The sequence below is a fragment of the Phyllostomus discolor genome, chromosome 5, assembly GCF_004126475.2.
Source record: "Phyllostomus discolor isolate MPI-MPIP mPhyDis1 chromosome 5, mPhyDis1.pri.v3, whole genome shotgun sequence".
NCBI lineage: Eukaryota > Metazoa > Chordata > Mammalia > Chiroptera > Phyllostomidae > Phyllostomus > Phyllostomus discolor.
Window position 1 is genome coordinate 105,962,873 of NC_040907.2, and position 21,656 is coordinate 105,984,528.

General features: G+C 41.8%; 1 protein-coding gene across 4 annotated transcripts in view; it reads left to right on the plus strand.

The window, feature by feature from the left end:
* Positions 1-1,846: 1,846 nt before the first annotated feature.
* The window catches only part of TMEM72 (transmembrane protein 72), a 38,814-nt gene continuing 19,004 nt past the window's right edge, over positions 1,847-21,656 (plus strand). The window contains exons 1-2 of one of the 4 annotated variants that reach the window (XM_028513771.2): positions 1,847-1,962; positions 2,077-2,218. In XM_028513771.2, coding sequence (XP_028369572.1) covers positions 2,149-2,218 — 70 coding nt within the window. In that variant the 5' untranslated portion in view covers positions 1,847-1,962; positions 2,077-2,148. Of the gene's footprint in view, positions 2,219-21,656 lie in introns of all 4 variants that reach the window. The other 3 variants (XM_036026679.1, XM_036026680.1, XM_036026681.1) reach the window with 3 other exon arrangements.

Here is a 21,656-nt window from a genome sequence, read left to right on the forward strand (position 1 = left end):
TCATGGGTTAGCTGCCCAAGTGGATCCAAATGGAGAAACACAACCTGTCCTTGGGCCCCTTGTTAAAGGTGAGGGACTTTCCCAGAAATGATCAACACATACCACTTCCAGGCTATTTGGTCAGAATTAGGTCATATTCTCATTCCTTAACTAAAGTCACTAGTAAGGGGAGACTATAACAAGAATGGGTGAGCTAAACATAACCCATTACCCAAACCCTAGAAGGGCTTCCTGTATTCAGAGCCTGAAGGCATCAGTCACACAACAAAATCAACTGCCATCAGCAAGTACCAAGTAAGGGATGCTGTGGGCCCAGCCAGAGAGAATATGTTCCCACAGGGCATGGAACCATGGCCTGCTGACCCATGAATCCCAGCAGCTCCATCTGTGCAGTACAGTGTGGGCCAGAGACCAGGTAGCAATATTTGAGGGATGGGGTTCAGGTATCAAGATCTGAGGAAAATTGGGAAGTTTGGAGTTGATAAACAGTCTGCTGTTAAACACAGTCAACTCACCTGAGGAATAACTGTGTTAAATCACACATTTTAAAACTTGGCCTTAAAGGTCACACAAACACAGAGGTTCTTAAATTCATTCAAAGGGGAGGATGAAAAACAATGGTAGTCTTTATAGAATGCTATGAAATCTTAATCAAATTAGTCAATCAAAATAGAATCATCTTAATAGCAAAAAATATGTATTTATTATACGACTATGTACCCATCCTCACCAAAGGAAAAAAGTGGATTATGCTTGAGTTTTCCCTTATGACTAGAATATGGTCTTTTTTTTTCTAATTTGTTTGGTTGTTTTGTTGTCTCTCCCATGTGAGAAAAGGGGTATAGATTTCAGAGAATGCCTTGGAGGAAAACTAAAACTTTCTATCATTTAGTCTCTTACATAAATTAGTAAATTAAGAATTATGCTAAGTGAAATAAGCCAGGCAGTGAAAGACAAATATCATATGAACTCACCTATAACTGGAACCTAATCAATAAAACAAACAAACAAGCAAAATATAACCAGAGACATTGAAATAAAGAACAAACTAACAGTAACCAGAATTGTGGGGGAGGGATAATGGGGAAAATAGGGGAAGGTCCACCAAGGAACATGTGAAAAGGACACATGGACAAAGCCAAAGAGGATAGGTTTAAGGATGGGAGGTGGGGAAGGGTGGGGCAAGAGGCATGGTGGGGTGAAAAATGGAGACAACTGTACTTGAAAAGCAGTAAGAGAAAAATGAATTAATGAAAGCCCACAATGTCCAAATGTGAAAGCTGGGCTTCTTGGTGCAGCTCTCAGAACACACTTTAAGAACCACCAATCTAGCCAAACCCTCTCATTTATTTTCTACAAGTTACTGACACTAATAAATATGCTTGTGTTTCCTCAAGGTCACCAGTTAATTATTGGCATAGCAACTCCTGTCCCAAAGAATCACGGTGATTTCCCACATCACATGTCCAGAGACACGTCAGGAATAAAAGAAGGTTGTCATGTGACATGGGTCTGAGCTAAGAATGTCTGGTCAGAATCCAAACTTGCCACAGACTCGAAAGATTTCTAATCCACCTATGTTCAGAAAAATAGAAGCTTAGAACTCATTTCAAAAGTTGTTTCTGCTTGTGATTTAAAGGTGCATCTTTCTCTCCCACATATGCACAAATAGGGACCTGCATGCACACTGTCACCTCCAGACCCCATCAGCCTGAGGACCAGGTGTGTCTCTGTCCTGCCCAGTAAGGAGGGTTGTAGGCTGGCTGTTTGGCAGACTTCCTCCTCCCAGCCAGAAACAGTTAATTGCCTGCTCCAGGCTGCCTGCCTCCAGCCCAGCCTTAATCGCCCCGATCTCAGGCTGCCAGTAGGGCCATAGCAGTGTCTCAAGGTAGTGGGAACATTCTTCCAAGGTAATGATTAAGCTCAGTGCCTGACAAGGGCACAGGCAGCCAAGCCAAGAAGGTGAGCCCTATTCACACCTCAGCCAGGCTACAGTGGCTGGGACTGGTTTGGGAAGGCAGGGCCTCAGGGAATGAGGGCTCCAAGCTGGCAGCCACAGTGTCCCACTGCACACAGGACATATGAAAGCATCTCAGGCGAGAGCCTCTGCTGACAGCTGTGCTGGGACCCTGCCCTTGCCCCAACACCATGAAGCTACAGGTGTTCTGGACTGGGCTGGAATACACCTGCCGGCTCCTGGGCATCTCCACTGCAGCAGGTAAGATCCCACCTCCCTGCTGTAGTCTCCCGCATACTGGGCAGAGCAGACAGGGCTTCCTGAGAGGTGGAAGCCATCTGACCAGGGATGGGCTAATACATCTGACCATGTCTGCCCTTCATTTTCTTTCCCCAAACTCCCCAAAACAATGTTATGCAGGGTAGCACCCAGTGCAAAGGAATCAAAGGGCCTGGTGTTAAATATTTATTTGGCAACCTACCAAACTCCTCATCTTCTAAATGAGTGGAAGGCTCTGCCCCACCTCGTGGAGATCTGTTGTGAGGTGGGGACTGAAGGTTAAGGTATAAAAGGCCAGATGCCTCACTGTAGAGTTATAAAAATGGTCAACACGGTGCATCTGGTTTGTTGAAATCACAGCCCCTATCATGGGAGAGAATTTTCAGCACTCAGGCAGGCTGAGCTAAAGGGCTGGTTATGAAGATCTTCATGCACTGTGTGATGCATGAAGATCCTTTAATGCACTGTGTGATGGGGGCTTCCCTTAATGCACTGTGTGATTCAGGGAAATGGTTCCTGCTGCAGGGCTCCTCTCCCTCGCTGGCCTGATCCCAGAGCTGTTCTACTTGCTAGGATAGATGGAGCAGAATCAGTGCAACTGTAATCCTGAGTGCTGCCTGCTTACTTCCCCAGTGCAAACCCTGACCCTGAGCTTCATGTCCCCCATATGGCCAGGATCTGTGTGGGGGAAGTAAGTAGGCAGTATTCTGAGATTTTAGTTCTGGGCCACACTGTCCCTTGGGAACAAGGAGGAGATACCCACTGCTACTCCAGTAGTACTCCACCTTTGGAAACTGGGAAATGTCCCCCAGCTCAGACTCAAACAGTACTGCTTCCAACCTCAGCCTGTCATTTGCCAATGTGTGACCATGCAAGAGCCATCTGGGCCCTTTGGAGTTGAGCTATCTGGTCTGTACAATAGAGGTAATTGGACCAGCTGGCCAGCTGTTTTGTAGGATCAAGGATGCATGAACAGATCATAGCTAGCTGAAACTGGGGATAAAAAAGCTCTTGGGAGAAGCTCAAGAGATCCATAGACTGGTATGTGGGCTCTGCAGCATGTAGATCCTGAGTTAGCACAGAAAGTGCTATTTAAAATGATCTAATCCTGCTTTTCCTGTTATAAGATGGAGCATCTGAGCTCAGATAGGGGAGTGACCTTAGCCAAGGTTACATTGCAGGTCAGAGGGACAACCAACCTGGATCCCTGGTCCCTTGACATTCAAAAAGGCCAGGACCCTGACCAAAGAACTCTCTGGTTTACAGGATAGGAAGCCACACCCAGGCAACACCAAGAAGGATCTAGAATTGCTCTGCTGAGAGTCCTTATTAAACGAGCTGGTGGGGGAGCCTGTTCCAGACTCTGTCAAAAACACTTGTACTCTATGCTATGGGAATGACTGCCAAGGCCCCCAACTGCCATCCTAGGGAAGGGAAGTTAACCCTAAATAGGTTTCTACATCTGAGTTCAAGTTCTGGTCTACAACTGTTGATCTTGACTTCACCTCACCTCCTCTAAGCCTTGGTTTCCAAATGTGGAAGCACACCCTTTTCAGCTATCAGGTGTCACAATGAATCTCCCTGCCACATTCTGCCCAGAGTTAACACCTGCCTCCTGTCTAAAAACTATTTTAAGATGTATCTCTCCTTCTAATGGATTAAAGACAGTTTAAAAGTCTGATTTATCTCAGCCAGAGGAAAAGTCTGCAGCCATGTACATACATACACATGTGAGCATTCCTTTTAACCACAACCCTTGCCTTTATACAGAGGCTGGCTGTTAATGCAGAGGATGGGACTCCAGCTTGGTGTTAATACAGGATCTAGGCTAAAAATTGGCCATTACTTGCCTTCTATTGGCCAGGATTTTCAATAATCTTGTTGGGGCTTTCTAAAGTGATAGGAGCAAGTGGGAAGCTAGAGAGAAAGGCTTTGGTGTTCTTGGGAATGAGTTTTCTTCCAGTATCACTGAACTCCTGGCCTGTTTCCAGTGTATTATATTTGCAAATTCTTTATTCCCTTGAGTCTTTTTCTTATGAAATTGCTGTTGCGAATTCCAAACTTTGTTGACAGGGTCATTGTTGTTAGAGAGGAAGTAAGACTTGAGACAGAGGCTCTCAATTTTCAGAAATCAGAGAGACCTCCAGTAGCCTTTGGTCCTGCTGTGGGGAGGAGTGTGGTTCTCCAGAAGCTTGAAAAAACATGTGACCCTACATCATCCAGAGAGTTATGTGCAGGAACCAGGCAGCTCTCATCAGGGGACTTCATCTCCTCTGCAGACAGGATCTGTAACTGTCAGAAGTTGCAAAGATACAAGATCCCAGGGGACTCCACCAGGATGTCAAGGCCCAGCAGCTTGGCCACAGTGTGCCCTGCACAGATTCTGGCTGAGCTCATCACTCCCTCTTCACCCAGACCCCTATGGATGAAGTTTCATTAGGATGCCCAGTGGTCTCACAGGCCATGCTGCCAAAACCCTCATCCAGCCCCATACCACAGAGTGGACACAGACAGAATATTGCTACCAACAAATGGGAGTAAACAGGCCATGGACAGACTACACCCAGCCAGAAGTGTTTCAACAATTAGAAAATTCTCTTCCTTTGCATCAATCATAAGGTTTATAGGTCACCAAAAACCCACTCTTCCCCACTAGTCTTACACTTAGCTGGCTTCACTCATCTGCATGACCTTCCTGGCTGAGAAGGCACTGTATGTATGTCCCCAGGTGTGACCTCTCAGAGCCTGTTATGGAGACGCAGGACACACTAGGAACTGCACACTGGTTGTGAGCACACCGAATTTCCTGTGTAGATGCTGGACATCTACTTGTTTGTCCCTCAGAGCAGGTTCTCACTGTGTCTACCTGAGAGAAGAGCTATGACAACCTGAGTTAGAGACTCGGGCTCCAGGGAAGCCTTTACCATGCAAGCCATTCTCTTTGTAGACCAACCATCAGGAAAGGGAACCTGGGAAAGGAGGTTTTCTTTTTTACTGCTTTAAAATTGTTTTTCAAGTACAGTTGTCTCCATTCTGCCCCCAACTGCAGCCTACCCCAGCCATCCCCACTTCCCACCCTTGATTGTACCCCCATTTGGTTTTGTCCCTGTGTCCTTTTTAGATATTCCTGAAAATCTGGAAAAGGAGGTTTTAACTGAGATAGGAGCACAGCAGCCTGGAGAGTCCCTCCCCTATAAAAAGAGCAGAGCTGGGCATGGGGATTGCTCCCCGTTCTGGCTCTGGGAAGGCAGAGTGGTTTCCCTTTGAATTCCTGCACTCCTCTCTAGCCCTGAGGGTGAATCTCCATGAATTTACTCACCACTCCTCAGACCTGCCCCAGGCCTGCAAGAAATGTAATGGGAAGTATTCCCTGTGTCAGGGCAGATGCTGTACCTTGAAGGCCCCAGACTAGGGTGGGTATGGAGAAAAGAGAGGGGAGACTAATTTTCTTAGGCCCTTTCCTCATAGCTGCATCCTTGTACATGATGGGTTTGGGCTTCCCCAAAAGAGGACATGCCTAAAAAATGTCTGCGGGCCCTGTGCTGAGGCCTCCCAACTTTCCTCAGAGCAAAGGGGTTCAAGCTTGAGGCTCTTCACTGCCAGCACTCAAGGGCATTTTTTGCTCTTCTAGATTCTACTCTGGGTGTAATAGCTGATAATGAACATTATTATTTGTGTATTTACTGTGAGCCAAACTCTGTGCTACATGTTTTAAATATAGTGTCTCATTTCATCCTCATAACTACCCTTTGGAGCACTGTTATATTCATCATCATTCTCATTATATGTAGGGAAAACTGAGGCTTAGTTGGGTAAAGCAATTTGCTCTATTTCTCACAACCAAAATGAGGGGAGGCAAGATTTGGACTGACGGAGGCCCACTTCTAAGACTCAATTCTTAATCAATGTGTCCTTTACCTAAATCAATCTAAAGGGGCACATCTTTCCAGATCTTGGTGATCCCAGGATTTAGGATGCAAAACACACAGAGTGTACCAGTGAAGTCTAAGACCACCCATCAGCTCTAGTGCCCTGCCATCAGTCAGCTCTGACAGGCAGAGGGAGCATGGTGAGGATGGACATAGTTACAATGGAGCATAGTCAAGAATGACCAAACACTTCTTAAATCTAAAGACACTGACATGTGATATAGCCACTTATTCTGGCTCTGAGTGATTACATGATTTGACTGGTACTGCCATGACTATCTGCGAGACCCACTCTTGGACCTCACCCAGTGACAAATCTGTACACATTTTCAGAGAGAACTATCACAGTAGCACCTTCCATGTATGGATCCAGCATTGCATACCTGACAACATGCTATAAAGTCATTATCTTGCTGAAGCCCCACCAATGTCTGTGAGGGCCAATGTCTGGGATCACTTAAGAGTTTGTCTTTTTTTTCCTAGGTTTTGACCCATTAACCTTTCCTCTACACTAAGGACAGAGCCACATTTCCTGCACCTCTACTCTTGCCACACTCCATTTGAAATGGTGGCTTATAAATATAGACTAGGGCAAAAGAAGCATTTAAACCCAGATGTTCTCATTATTTTTTAAAGAATACAGCAAATGTATTCTTTACAAACCAACCATCCTGGACTCTCTATTCTAATTGCCACCCTTCCTAAATGTATATCCCTGTGACCGCCTCCTGCTCCTGCCATGTAAGGAAAGTCATGTGCTCCACCACATCAATGGGTGGAGTTATTAACCATGTTGTTTTCAGATCCTCTGTGGATGTTGACCATTTTTTTCCCAATCTGTTTGTCTCAGTGAGTAAATGAAATATCCCTTCTTCTGGTCCACCCCCATACCACTGAAAAATAACATGACTTGGTTCAAACATTTCTTTCTTTATTTTTTTGTACTTGTGCCCTCCTTCTTAGATTAAGAACAAGAAACCTAGAACTCCACTTAGGATTTATTTATTCAGCAAACATTTGCAGAGTTTCCACGTTATGCAATGCAGACACATATATTAGAATGGTGTGACCTCCATCTAGAGAAGAATATGGTGACCAAGGAGAGAAGCTAGAAAATACACACCCTGGCACTAAGCACTACAGCATAGTGTATGTGTGGATGAATTATGTCCTTCTCTATCACTTACCAGGTGTGTGTCTTTAGGCATGTTACCTAACTACTTTAAATGATGATGGAAGGAGATTTGACTTGGGTGGGAGGGGGGATGGTGAACACACAATACAGTATATAGATGATGTGTTGTAGAATTACACACCTGAAATCTATATAATTTTTTAACCAATGTCATCCCAATAAATTTAATAAAAATAATTTTCTCATCTATGAAATGGGGATTACAAATGTATCTATCCTTTGGGGTTGTGAGCATTCAATGAAATGATAACTAAAGCAGGAAAATGCCTGGCATATAGATTCTCACTCAGTGCTCATTGAATTTACAGGGATTTGCAGAACACAGGGACTGTACAGCATGAGTGATGGGCTCTTCCTGCAGTATAGAAAATGAAGGAAGGTCAGAGGAAAATAATAAGGCAATATTTGTGCCTTATTAGCTGGAGAGGGGAGAAGGGGCTGGACTGTAAGAAGCCTTACACTAACATTTTCCTCCACATTTTGAGCTTGGGTTATTAAGATCAGCCCACAAGAATTTGGTTATTACTTTTTTTATTATTAAATTGATTGGAGTGACATTGATTAATAAAACTATATACATTTCAAATGTACAATTCTATGATACATCATCTGTATATTGCATTGTATTCCCTCCACCAAAAGTCAAGTCTCCTTCCATCACCATTCACTCAACCCTCGCATAGTGATCCAACAAAAAAGATGATAGCATTGTTTACTTTTCAGAGGATGACATTCCTTTGGAAATTGTCCTTAGTTCTGTACAAACATCTACAGGAGTTTATTATCAAAAAGAAATGTAGTTATATACAAGTGGCCAATGCTGGGGAGAGAGGGCTTACATGGTCACAGTGCTGAACCCAGATTCAAGGGTTGGGGAAACAGACTTCTCTGCAAAGTCAGAACAAAATGTGTGAATACTGAGAGGGGTGAAGGTTTGGAGGCATCACAACACTCTACCACAGGGACTTTCTACAAGGTCAAACAAAATCAGCCTCTTGGCTGGTCAGCTTTAATCTATGGCTCATGTTTAAAGAATCTAGTAAAGAATGAGTGGACTGTTTTGCCTTCAGAAAATTCCCCAAACAGGCATGTGAGAGTCATTGGAGGGTCCTGAGTGCCTCACTATACTCTAAAATCTCTTCTAACTGAATATTTAAAACTTGCTATTACAAAATTTTGGTTCTGAATCACAGTGCCTCTGAAACCTGGCTCATAAGTGTCAGTTGAAGAGCTCTCAATACACAGGTAAACCTCCCTACTGTGCTTAGAATCTATCAGAACTTCTGAGTTAAGAAGTTTGCAGCTACTACCTTAGGACTCAACAGATCCTTAGCAACTGGCTTCAACATCTCCATGTTCTTAGAAACAATGAAAATCTCTTTCACCTCCACAACTAGCTGTGCCCTCTTCCGAACCTAAACCACCACCAGCCATTGTCATCAACCCAGTGCATTCCTACCTAAGATGCCCCTTCAAACACTAATGACTAATATCATCAGGAGATAGCCCATACCTGTGGATAAAGAGGAGGAATAAATAAGACAGGGGGAGTTATGAGACTACTCTCAGCAGCAGTGAGTATGACATTCTCATCTAGCTACCCAAGTAGCCAAGATAAAGATCACTGCCTGGCAAGAGAAGCCAGTTAGTGGGTTAGTTAGTGAGTTATCTAGTGATCTCTGTCAAGTATCCTATGTTGCCATGAGGGCACTGAATGCAAGACAGGTGTCAGACCTCAACACAGCAAGGGAGTCAGAACAGACAATGTACAATCAACCACAAGGTCCATGCTGAGGCAAAAGCAGCACAAGAGCTAAAGTCAAGGAAATAGCCCCTCAACAGTCAGCACCACACACAGACCCATCCTCAAGAACACAATGGTGCAAGCCCTTAGGGTCCCTAGGAGATCACACAGAGGGTGTTACAAAAGAGATGTATGGTGGATGGGTCTGTGGAAGAAGCTAAGATAAGAAAATCAATGAGCAACATCGGTGCATAGAGAAAAGTTCTTAGTCACAATACAATTGTGTATTAATGTAAGAAAGGATGAAAATGAAGCCTCTTTCCCCCATGAGACCACTAATGGGAACAACTTGCGTCTCATAATAATACTATTAGCCATTATCTACATTTGCAGAACACTATAATTTACTGAGACTGAACTATCATAGCCAATTACACAGTTTTTTTAAAGATTTTATTTATTTATTTATTTATTTTTTTTAATTAAAGGGTTAATCCTTTTTGTTTTTATTTATTTTTTTTATTTCTGTTCAAGTACAGTTGTGTCTATTTTCCCCCCACTGCTCCCCCCATCCCAGCCATGTTCACCTCCCACCTTCAATCCTACTCCCCTTTGGCTTTGTCCATGTGTCCTTTATACATGTTCCTTGACAACCCTTCCCCCTTTCCCCTCCATTATCCCCTCCCACCTCCCCTCTGGTTACTGTCAGTTTGTCCCAATTACACATGTTTTTATTATTCTCATTTTCCAGAAGAGAAAGCAGATAAGATTTGTGATTTGTTTGAGGACCCAGGACTCAGCCTTTCTGATCAAGCCTCACATTCTCTCTGCTACAGCACAGCACCCTCCTAGCTTTTGTCCACCCACATACTAGGGCCCACAAAATGCCTATAAAATGCTCACAAGGCATCTGCCTGGCCAAAGCTTGTAGCACAGCCTCTTGGTCCACAATCTCTGACCATGGCTAAGACTAAAATAGAATAAACAGCTTAGGAAGGTAACTCAGAAGAAAACCCTAGCCTCTGGGAGAAGAAAATACTCCTCCAGGGGTTGGACAGAGCCCAGACAGGAGAGACAGGAAAGGGGATGGGATGAGGAGGTCAGGCTTGCCCACAAATGCTTGAGGAGGATGAACTGGCTCTAACTGGTCCCATGCAAGAGGCGTACCTAGGGACTCCAGGAAAGTGAAATGGTGGGGTGAGGATGACTTGCTGGAATGGGCTTGTAATGTGTTTTTGTTGGGCTGGGATAAGGGATAATGGGATCTTGTGGGACAGATAATGGTAAGGGATGAAGTAACAGGCCCCTAAGAGTGATATAAAAGCAGCACAGCACAACTCTGCCAGCACCTCCCACCGGCAGCAGGAAGCACTATACAGCCAGTATCAAGACTGTTCTGGGAGAAATTTTTTTTCATTTTATTTTAATCATTGTTCAAATACAATTTTCTCCTTTTTACTCCCAGCCCAGCCCCCATCCCACCCCACCCCACTTCTCTCCCATTACCACCCTCCCCCTAGTTTTTGACCATATGTCCTTTAAGTTTGTTTCCATGAACCCTTCCAATGTTCCCTGAAATTCCCTCTACTCTCCTCTGTAGTCACTGGCAGCCTGTCCTCTATTTTAGTGTCTTTGGTTATATTTTGCTTGCTTCTTTGTTTTGTTGTTTAGGTTCCTGTTAAAGGTGAGATCATATGGTGTTTGTCTTTCACTGCCTGGCTTGTTTCGCTTAGCATAATGTTTTCCAGCTCCATCCACGCTGTTGCAAAGGGTAGGAGCTCCTTCTTTCTTTCTGCTGCATAGAATTCCATTGTGTAAATGTACCATAGTTTTTTGATCCATTCATTCACTGATGGGCATCTTGGTTGCTTCCAGCATCTAGCTATTGTAAAATGTGCTGCTATCAACATTGGGATGCACAGGTTCTTTTGGATTGGTGTTTTAGTGTTCTTAGGATATACTCCCAGCAGTGGAATTGCAGGGTCAAAAGGCAGATCCATTATTAGTTTTCTGAGGAAGTTCCATACTGCTTTCCATAGTGGTTACACAAGTCTGCAGTCCCACCAACAGTGCACTAGAGTCCCCTTTTCTCCACAACCTCTCCAACACTTGTTGTTTGTTGCTTTGTTTATGATGGCCATTCTGACTGGTGTGAAGTGGTATCTCATTGTGGTTTTAATTTGCATCTCTCTGATAGCTAGCAATATTGAACATCGTTTCATGTGTCTTTGGATTTTCTGTATGTCCTCCTTGGAGAAGTGTCTGTTCAAGTCCTTTCCCACTTTTTAATTGGATTCCTTGTCTTCTCAGACTGCAGTCGTGTACATTCTTTATATAATTTGGAGATTAAACCTTTGTCTGAGGTATCATTGGCAAATATGTTTCCCCATACAGTTGGTTCTCTTTTAATTTTGATACTGTTTTCTTTAATTGTGCAGAAGCTTTTCATTTTGATGAGGTCCCATTTGTTTATTCTTTCCTTTATGTCCCTTGCTCTAGGAGACATGTCAGTAAAAAAGTTTCTGCGTGAAATATCTGAGATTTTCCTACCTATGTTCTCCTCTAGGACTTTAATGGTGTCACGTTTTATATTTAAGTCTTTTATCCACCTTGAATTTATTTTTGCATATGGTGTAAGTTGGTGCTCAAGTTTCATTTTTTTGCACGTGGCTGTCCAATTCTCCCAACACATTTTGTTGAAGAGGCTATTTTTACTCCATTTTATGTTGCTGCTTCCTTTGTCAAATATTAATTGACCATAGAGACTTGGGTTTATTTCTGGGCTCTCTGTTCTGTTCCATTGGTCCATGTGCCTGTTTTTATGCCAGTACCAGTCTGTTTTGATTACAGTGGCCTTGTCGTAGAGTTTAGTGTAGGGTATTGTGATCCCTCCTACTTTACCCTTCTTTCTCAAAATTGCAGCAGCTTTTCGGGGTCCTTTATGATTCCATATAAATTTTTCAAGTGTTTGTTCTATGTCTGTGAAATATGCCATTGGTACTTTAATAGGAATTGCATTGAATGTGTATATTTCTTTGGGTAGTATGGACATTTTGATGATATTAATTCTTCCAATCCATGAACACGGTATATGTTTCCATTTGTTTGTGTCTTCCTTGATTTCTTTCCTGAGTGTTATGTAATTTTCTGAATACAGGTCTTTTACCTCTTTGGTTAGGTTTATTCCTAGATATTTTCTTTTTCTTTTTGCTATTTCAAATGGGAGTTTTTCCTTGATTTCTGTTTCTGCTGTTTCATTGTTGGTGTACAGAAATGCCTTTGATTTCTGGATATTAACTATGCATCCCGCTGTTTTGCCAAATTCATTTATTAGGTCAAGCAGTTTTTTGGTAGACTCTGTAGGATTTTCTATGTATACTATCATCTCATCTGCAAACAGTGAGAGTTTTGTTTCCTCCTTTCTGATTTGGATGCCTTTTATTTCTTTTTCTTGTCTGATCACTGTGGCTAAAACTTCCAGTACTATATTGAACAGAAGTGGTGAAAGTGGAGAGCCTTGTCTTGTTCCTGATCTTAGTGGAAAAGATTCTAACTTTTGCCCATTGAGAATGATGTTGGCTGTAGGTCTCTCATATATGGCCTTTATTATGTTGAGGAATGCTCCCTGTATTACCACTTTGCAGAGTGTTTTCATCATGAATGGATGCTGTACCTTATCAAATGCTTTTTCTGCATCAATTGATATGATCATGTGGTTTTTGTCTTTGCTTTTGTTTATGTGATGTATTACATTTACTGACTTGCGAATATTGAACCATCCTTGCATCCTTGGAATGAATCCCACTTGGTCATGGTGGATGATCTTTTCAATGTATTGTTGGATGCGGTTTGCCAGTATTTTGTTGAGGATTTTAGCATCAATGTTCATCAGTGATATTGGCCTGAAGTGTTCTTTCTTTGTTGTGTCTTTATCTGGTTTTGGAAATAGGATGATGTTGGCCTCATAAAAAGAGTTTGGGAGACTCCCATCTTTTTGGATTTTTTGGAATAGTCTGTGAAGGATAGGGGTTAGCTCTTCCTTAAATGCTTTGTAGAATTCTCCTGTGAAAACATCTGGTCCACGGCTTTTCTGTGTTGGGAGTTTTTTTCTTTACTGTTTCCATTTCTTTTGCTGTTATTGATTTGTTCAGGCGGTCTGCTTCTTTTTCATTGAGTTTTGGAAGATTATATTTTTCTAGAAATTTGTCCATTTCACCGAGGTTTTCAAATTTCTTGGCATACAGTTCTTCACAGTAATTTCTTACAATCCTTTGTATTTCTGTGGTACCTGTTGTAGTCTCTCCTCTTTCATTTCTGATTGTGTTTATTTGGGTCTTGTCTCTTTTTTTCTTGATGAGTCTGCTTAAAGGCTTGTCGATTTTATCTTTTCAAAGAACCAGCTCTTGGATTCATTGATCCTTAGAATTGTGCTTTTAGTCTCTATGTCATTTAATTCTGCTCTGATCTTGGTTATTTCCTTCCTTCTGCTTGCTCTGGGCTGCCTTTGTTGTTGTTCCTCGCGTTCTTGTAGACGTAGGGTTAGGTTGTTTGTTTGGAATGTTTCTAACCTTTTTAGGTGGGCCTGTATCACTATGAACTTCCCTCTCAGACTGCCTTGGCTGTGTCCCATAAGTTTTGTGTTGTTGTGAGTTCGTTTTCATTTGTTTCCACAAACCTTTTCATTTCTTCCCTAATATCATTCTTTACCCTTTCATTGTTTAATAGCATGCTATTTAATCTCCATGATTTCAAGCATTTTTTTTTTCCCTTGGGGTTGGTTTCTAGCTTTAGTCCCTTGTGATCTGAGAAAATGCTTGGTATGATTTCAATTTTCTTGAAATTCTTGAGGCTTGTTTTGGGTCCTATCATGTGGTCTATCTTTGAGAATGTTCCGTGTACATTTGAAAAGAATGTAAACCCTGGCTGGCATAGCTCAGTAGATTGAGCGCGGGCTGCAAACCAAAGTGTCGCAGCTTTGATTCCCAGCCAGGGCACATGCCTGGGTGGCAGGCCATGACCCCTGGCAAACTCACATTGCTGTTTCTCTCTCTCTCTCTTTCTCCATCCATTCCCTTTCTAAAAATGGATGAATAAAATCTCTTTAAAAATAAGGAATGTATATTTAGCTTCTTTTGGATGGAGGGCTCTGTATATATCAGTAAAGTCCATTTCATCAAGGGTATTGTTCAATGCCGCAATATCTTTGTTGATATTTTGTTTGGAAAATCTGTCCATTTTTGATAGTGGGGTGTCAAAAATTTGCCACTATAATTGTGTTGCTGTCCATATCTTTCTTGAAGCCCTCTAAGATTTATTTATGTATCTCGGTGCTCCTATGTTGGGTGCATATATATTTATAATATTTATGTCTTCTTGATGGATTCTTCCCTTGAGTATTATGAAATGACCTTCTGAGTCTCTCTTTATGGCCCTTTTTTTGGAAGTCTATTTTGTCTGATATGAGTATTGCTACCCCGGCTTTTTTTTTCCTGTCCATTTGCTTGGAAGATTTGTTTCCATCCTTTCACTTTCAGCCTGTGTAGGTCTTTTATCCTGAGGTGGGTCTCCTGTAGACAGCAGATATGTGGGTCATTTTTTCTTATCCATTTAGCTATTCTATGTATTTTGATTGAAGCATTTAATCCATTTACGTTCAAAGTTATTATTGATAGGTACTTATTCATTATCTTTTATGTATGTGTGTTCCTCTCTCTCTCTCTCTCTCTCTTTCTCTCTCTCTCTCTTTTCCTTCCCTTCCTTAAAGCAGCCCTTATAGAATCTCTTGCAGAGCTGGTTTGGTGGAGGTGTGTTCTTTTAGACTTCTTTTGTCTGGGAAGCTGCTTATTTGGCCTTCTATCTTGATTGAGAGCCTTGCTGGATAAGGTAGCCTTGGTTGCAGACCTCTGGTTCTCTTTACCTGGAGTATTTCTTGCCATTCTCTTCTGGCTTGGAGTGTTTCCATTGAGAAGTCAGCTGTTAGCCTTATTGGGGCTCCCTTGTATGTTACTTCCTTTTTCTCCCTTGCTGCCTTTAAGATTCTCTCTTTGTCTTGAAATTTTTGCCATTTTAATTATGATGTGTTGTGAGGTGGGGCTCTTTGCGTTTCTCTTGGTTGGGACTCTCTGTGTTTCCTGGATTTGTGCAACTTTTTCTCTCATCAAATTAGGGAAGTTTTCCTTCATTACTGTTTCAATAGGTTTTCGATCCCTTGCTCTTCTTCTTCGCCTTCTGGTATCCCTATTATATGGATATTATTACGTTTCATATTGTCTTGCATGCCTCTTAATCCCTCTTCATTTTTCCTGAGCCTCTTTTCCTTTTCTTGCTCTTCCTGGGTGTTGTTTTCTACTTTCCTCTAGCTCGCTAATCTGATCTTCTGCTTCATCAATCCTGCTTTCCATTACTTCTACTGTGCTCCTCGGTTCACAAATTGCATTCTTCATTTCTTCTTGGCCCTTGTTGAGAGTTTCTATTTTCTTTTTCATGTTTATATAGTTTGCAGTGATATCATTGTAGCTTCCCTCCAGTTTCTGGTAGCGCATTGTGAGTTCATTGAACTTACTGATAATCATTGTTTTGAACTCAGTATCTGATAGATGAGTTGCCTCTATTTCATTTAGCATTTTTTCTGAGGCTTCCTCCTTTCCCTTCAATTTGGGATTGTTTCTTTGTTTTCTCATTGTTCGTGGGTTTCTTCTTGTTACCCTGTTTCTTAAATTGATCTGATTCCCTGCAATTATGGTGTGAACTTTTGTTGTAAAATACTTTTGGGACTCAGTGGTGCAATCTCCTTCGAGTATCCTGGTGTTCACAGCTTCCCCCTACTCTTTTTTTTTGTGATCAGTTGGAGGAGTAAGGCGAAATGGTTTAAGACAGCAAGACAGTGTACTATGATATTTACATTAGCAGCCAGTAGAGAAGTGATGGGTTATCCCTTGACTTCTTATAGTGTTAACCGTGATTTTCCACCCCACTATCCACGTTTTAGAAAGGATGGAAAGAGGGTAAGACTCTCACTGGGGATGAGAGGATTGATAGTTGGATCTCGAAAGCTGTGAGGCTGTGGGAGGTCATATTCTGATGTAGGGTGGGAATAAAGATTAGTAAATAGAAATAGTGTGTAAAAGAATAGAGACAACCCCCACAATAATATAGTTCAGGAAATCGCAAAGTGGGGTGAGATCAGGTAGGGGCATTGAGTCGTGTTTACAATTGTAAAGACTAGGTCTTATTAACAGTAATAGTAAAGTGACAGTCTTGTGGCAGAATCGATGAGGTCTAGATAACAAAAATAAAGAGTATAGAACCTTGAGAGGTGTATTAATGGAACACAGATGAAGGATAGTAAATTATCAACACACTGTGACTGAGATACCAGGGAGACCTAACAAATGACAGGTTAACCAGCCAAGTGAAGAAGATTATACAGAAAGAAAAAGAATACCAAAATATTATTAAAATAAAAAATGTTCGGAAATGTGATAAAAAGATAATACAAATTTACAATAACTTTCAAGAAAAAAGAGGAAAGAAAAGCAGAATATGGAGTGCAGGAAAGATAAATTTGGATTGGAAAGAATATTATTAGGATGAATGGAAGAGAAACATAAGGGATTGCAAGATATAAAAATAGTAAGAATTGGTTTGGGAAGATGGTGGCTTTACTCTAGGCAGCATTTTTCTCAGCTTCTGTGAAGAGGGGGGAAACTCGCGGTTCGGTGGAGAAACAGAGCAAGTGGACTGGGTTACCGAATCACTTTTGAAAGCAGGACATCAAAAATTATTGGACTCACTGGAAAACCAGAAGGTAAGGAGATTGCTTCAGGACAAAAGGGGCCCAAGGATCAGCACGGGGTCTAGGGGTGTGCAGACCCCAGGCCTGCCCAGGGCTCTGGGGTCTGCCTCAAGGCTCCTGGGAGAGGGAAGTCGCTGCTCCCTCCCCCAAATACAGGGGGTGAGCAACTCCAGGGGAGAATGTGTTGCTAGAAGGAACAGATTGGCCAGTTGGACTGGGAAAAAATCACCCAGGGACTATGAACACCTGCCTAGAGACCGGGGAGAAGTGACGGCCTCTAGCCAACAGGACCAGGGGCAGCCTGGAAGAGCACCCGCATCCCTATCCCAGTGGAAGTGCAGATTGGTGGAGAGCACAGAGCCAGGCCATGCTCGGCTCATGCCCCATAGGTAGGCCTGAATCGTGTGCTGCGATCCCGGGAGGGACGTGGCACTTGATGCACTCCTACAGTAGTGGCTCAGAAATTTCCACCCAGCCCTACTGGGGGAGCCAGGAAAGGCACCAACACCCGGTTGGAATGCGGTTCGGCGGGGAACATGGAGCTGGAAAGGGCTTGGCTCGTGCGCACCGCCGGGAGGACTGACCCTCGTGCTCTTTGAACCCAGAAGGGTCGCGGCCAAGGCGAGGTGCTTAGGGCGATCCTAGACCCCGAATCTCAAAAGTTGAGGGGAGGGGCGCGCCCTTTTATGATTCCCAGGGAGGGCGCAGTGAATCCCAAAACGTCACGGGTGCCTCCTGAGAACATAGAGCTGGAACCCTGCAGGACCCCAGAGTCCAGAAGAACGTGGCAGTGAGCTGCAGAGAGCCAGTGTGTTCGGGAACACCCAGGGTACCTGACAGACTTGCTGAGATCTGGCTGGGAAGAAAGAGAAGCATTTGAAAGGTCCCTCAGGCAGCTGAAGCCAGCAACATCAGAAAAACTGGTCTGGCCAGTTAGAAACCAACAAGAGGTTTTGTGTGTGTGTGTGGTTGTTGTTGTTGTTGTTGTTGTTGTTTTTGTTTGGTTTTGTTTGGTTTTTGTGGCTGTTGTTGGTTGATTGATTTTATCTTGTGTTTTATATGACAGTTAATTTTCAATTCTTATTATTTTTATCTCCCAATCCCTTATGTTTCTCTTCTATTCATCCTAATATTATTCTTTACACTCCAAATTTATCTCTCCTGCACTCCATCTTCTGCTTTTCTTTCCTTTTTTTTAATCTTGTAAGTTACTGTAAATTTGTATTATCTTTTTCTCACTTTTCTGACATTTTTTATTTTAATAATATTTTGGTATTCTTTTTCTTTCTGTATAATCTTCTTTGCTTGCCTGGTTATACTGTCATTTGATATGTCCCCCCTGGTATCTAAGTCACAAGGTGTTGGTAAGTTACTATCCTTCACCTGTGTTCCATTAATACACCTCTCAAGTTCTATACTCTTTATTTTTGTTATCTAGACCTCATCAATTCTGCCACAAGACTGTCACTTTACTATTACTGCTAGTAAGACCTAGTCTATACAATTGTAAATGCTTCTCAATACCTCTACCTGATCTCAGCCCACTTTGCAATTTACTGAACTATACTATTGTGGAGGTTGTCTCTATTCTTTTACTCACTACTCCTATATACTAATCTTTAGTCCAACCCTACTTTAGAATCTGACCTCCCACAGCCTCACAGCTTTCGAGATCCAACTAACATTCCTCTCGTCCCCAATAAGAGTCTTACCCTCTTTCCATCCTTTCTAAAACGTGGATAGTGGGGTGAAAAATCATGGTTAACACTATAAGAAGCCAAAGGATAAACCATCTATTCTCTACTGGCTGCTAAAGTAAATATCATAGTATACTGTCTTGCCATTTTAAACCATTTTGCCTTACTCCTCCAACTGATCACAAAAAAAAAAGAGTAGGGGGAAGCTGTGAACACAAGGATACACAAAGGAGATTGCACCACTGAATCTCACAAATATTCTACCACAGAAGTTCACACCATAAATACAGGGAATGAGAACAGATCAAATTAACAAACAAGGAGAAAAAAGAAGAAACCCACAAACAATGAGAAAACAAAGAAACAACCCCCAATTGAAGGGAAATGAGGAATCCTCAGGAAAAATGCTAAATGAAATAGAGGCAACTCAACTATCAGATACTGAGTTCAAAACAATGATTATCAGTAAGTTCAATGAACTCAGAATGAGCTTTCAGAAATTAGAGGGAAACTACATCAATCTCACTGCAAACCATATAAACATGAAAAAAGAAATAGAAGCTCTCAACAAAGGTCAGGAGGAAATGAAGAATACAATTTCTGAACCGAAGAACACAGTAGAAGGAATGAAAAGCAGGATTGATGAAGCAGAAGATTGGATTAGCGAGCTGGAGGACAAAGTAGAAAACAACATCCAGAAAGAGCAAGAAAAGGAAAAGAGGCTCAGAAAGAATGAAGAGGGATTAAGAGAAATACAAGACAATATGAAACGTAATAATATTCCTATAATAGGGATACCAGAAGGAGAAGAAGAAGAGCAAAGGATTGAAAACCTATTGAAAAAGCAATGAAGGAAAACTTCCCTAATTTGATGAGAGAAAAAGTCGCACAAATCCAGGAAACACAGAGAGTCCCAACCAAGAGAAACGCAAAGAGCCCCACCTCACAACACATCATAATTAAAATGGCAAAAATTTCAAGACAAAGAGAGAATCTTAAAGGCAGCAAGGGAGAAAAAGGAAGTAACATACAAGGGAGCCCCAATAAGGCTAACAGCTGACTTCTCAATGGAAACACTCCAAGCCAGAAGAGAATGGCAAGAAATACTCCAGGTAAAGAGAACCAGAGGTCTGCAACCAAGGCTACCTTATCCAGCAAGGCTCTCAATCAAGATAGAAGGCCAAATAAGCAGCTTCCCAGACAAAAGAAGTCTAAAAGAATACACCTCCACCAAACCAGCTCTGCAAGAGATTCTATAAGGGCTGCTTTAAGGAAGGGAAGGAAAAGAGAGAGAGAGAGAAAGAGAGAGAGAGAGAGAGAGAGGAACACACATACATAAAAGATAATGAATAAGTACCTATCAATAATAACTTTGAACGTAAATGGATTAAATGCTTCAATCAAAATACATAGAATAGCTAAATGGATAAGAAAAAATGACCCACATATCTGCTGTCTACAGGAGACCCACCTCAGGATAAAAGACCTACACAGGCTGAAAGTGAAAGGATGGAAACAAATCTTCCAAGCAAATGGACAGGAAAAAAAAAGCCGGGGTAGCAATACTCATATCAGACAAAATAGACTTCCAAAAAAAGGGCCATAAAGAGAGACTCAGAAGGTCATTTCATAATACTCAAGGGAAGAATCCATCAAGAAGACATAAATATTATAAATATATATGCACCCAACATAGGAGCACCGAGATACATAAATAAATCTTAGAGGGCTTCAAGAAAGATATGGACAGCAACACAATTATAGTGGCAAATTTTGACACCCCACTATCAAAAATGGACAGATTTTCCAAACAAAATATCAACAAAGATATTGCGGCATTGAACAATACCCTTGATGAAATGGACTTTACTGATATATACAGAGCCCTCCATCCAAAAGAAGCTAAATATACATTCCTTATTTTTAAAGAGATTTTATTCATCCATTTTTAGAAAGGGAATGGATGGAGAAAGAGAGAGAGAGAGAAACAGCAATGTGAGTTTGCCAGGGGTCATGGCCTGCCACCCAGGCATGTGCCCTGGCTGGGAATCAAAGCTGCGACACTTTGGTTTGCAGCCCGCGCTCAATCTACTGAGCTATGCCAGCCAGGGTTTACATTCTTTTCAAATGTACACGGAACATTCTCAAAGATAGACCACATGATAGGACCCAAAACAAGCCTCAAGAATTTCAAGAAAATTGAAATCATACCAAGCATTTTCTCAGATCACAAGGGACTAAAGCTAGAAACCAACCCCAAGGGAAAAAAAAAATGCTTGAAATCATGGAGATTAAATAGCATGCTATTAAACAATGAAAGGGTAAAGAATGATATTAGGGAAGAAATGAAAAGGTTTGTGGAAACAAATGAAAACGAACTCACAACAACACAAAACTTATGGGACACAGCCAAGGCAGTCTGAGAGGGAAGTTCATAGTGATACAGGCCCACCTAAAAAGGTTAGAAACATTCCAAACAAACAACCTAACCCTACGTCTACAAGAACGCGAGGAACAACAACAAAGGCAGCCCAGAGCAAGCAGAAGGAAGGAAATAACCAAGATCAGAGCAGAATTAAATGACATAGAGACTAAAAGCACAATTCTAAGGATCAATGAATCCAAGAGCTGGTTCTTTGAAAAGATAAAATCGACAAGCCTTTAAGCAGACTCATCAAGAAAAAAAGAGACAAGACCCAAATAAACACAATCAGAAATGAAAGAGGAGAGACTACAACAGGTACCACAGAAATACAAAGGATTGTAAGAAATTACTGTGAAGAACTGTATGCCAAGAAATTTGAAAACCTCGGTGAAATGGACAAATTTCTAGAAAAATATAATCTTCCAAAACTCAATGAAAAAGAAGCAGACCGCCTGAACAAATCAATAACAGCAAAAGAAATGGAAACAGTAAAGAAAAAAACTCCCAACACAGAAAAGCCGTGGACCAGATGTTTTCACAGGAGAATTCTACAAAGCATTTAAGGAAGAGCTAACCCCTATCCTTCACAGACTATTCCAAAAAATCCAAAAAGATGGGAGTCTCCCAAACTCTTT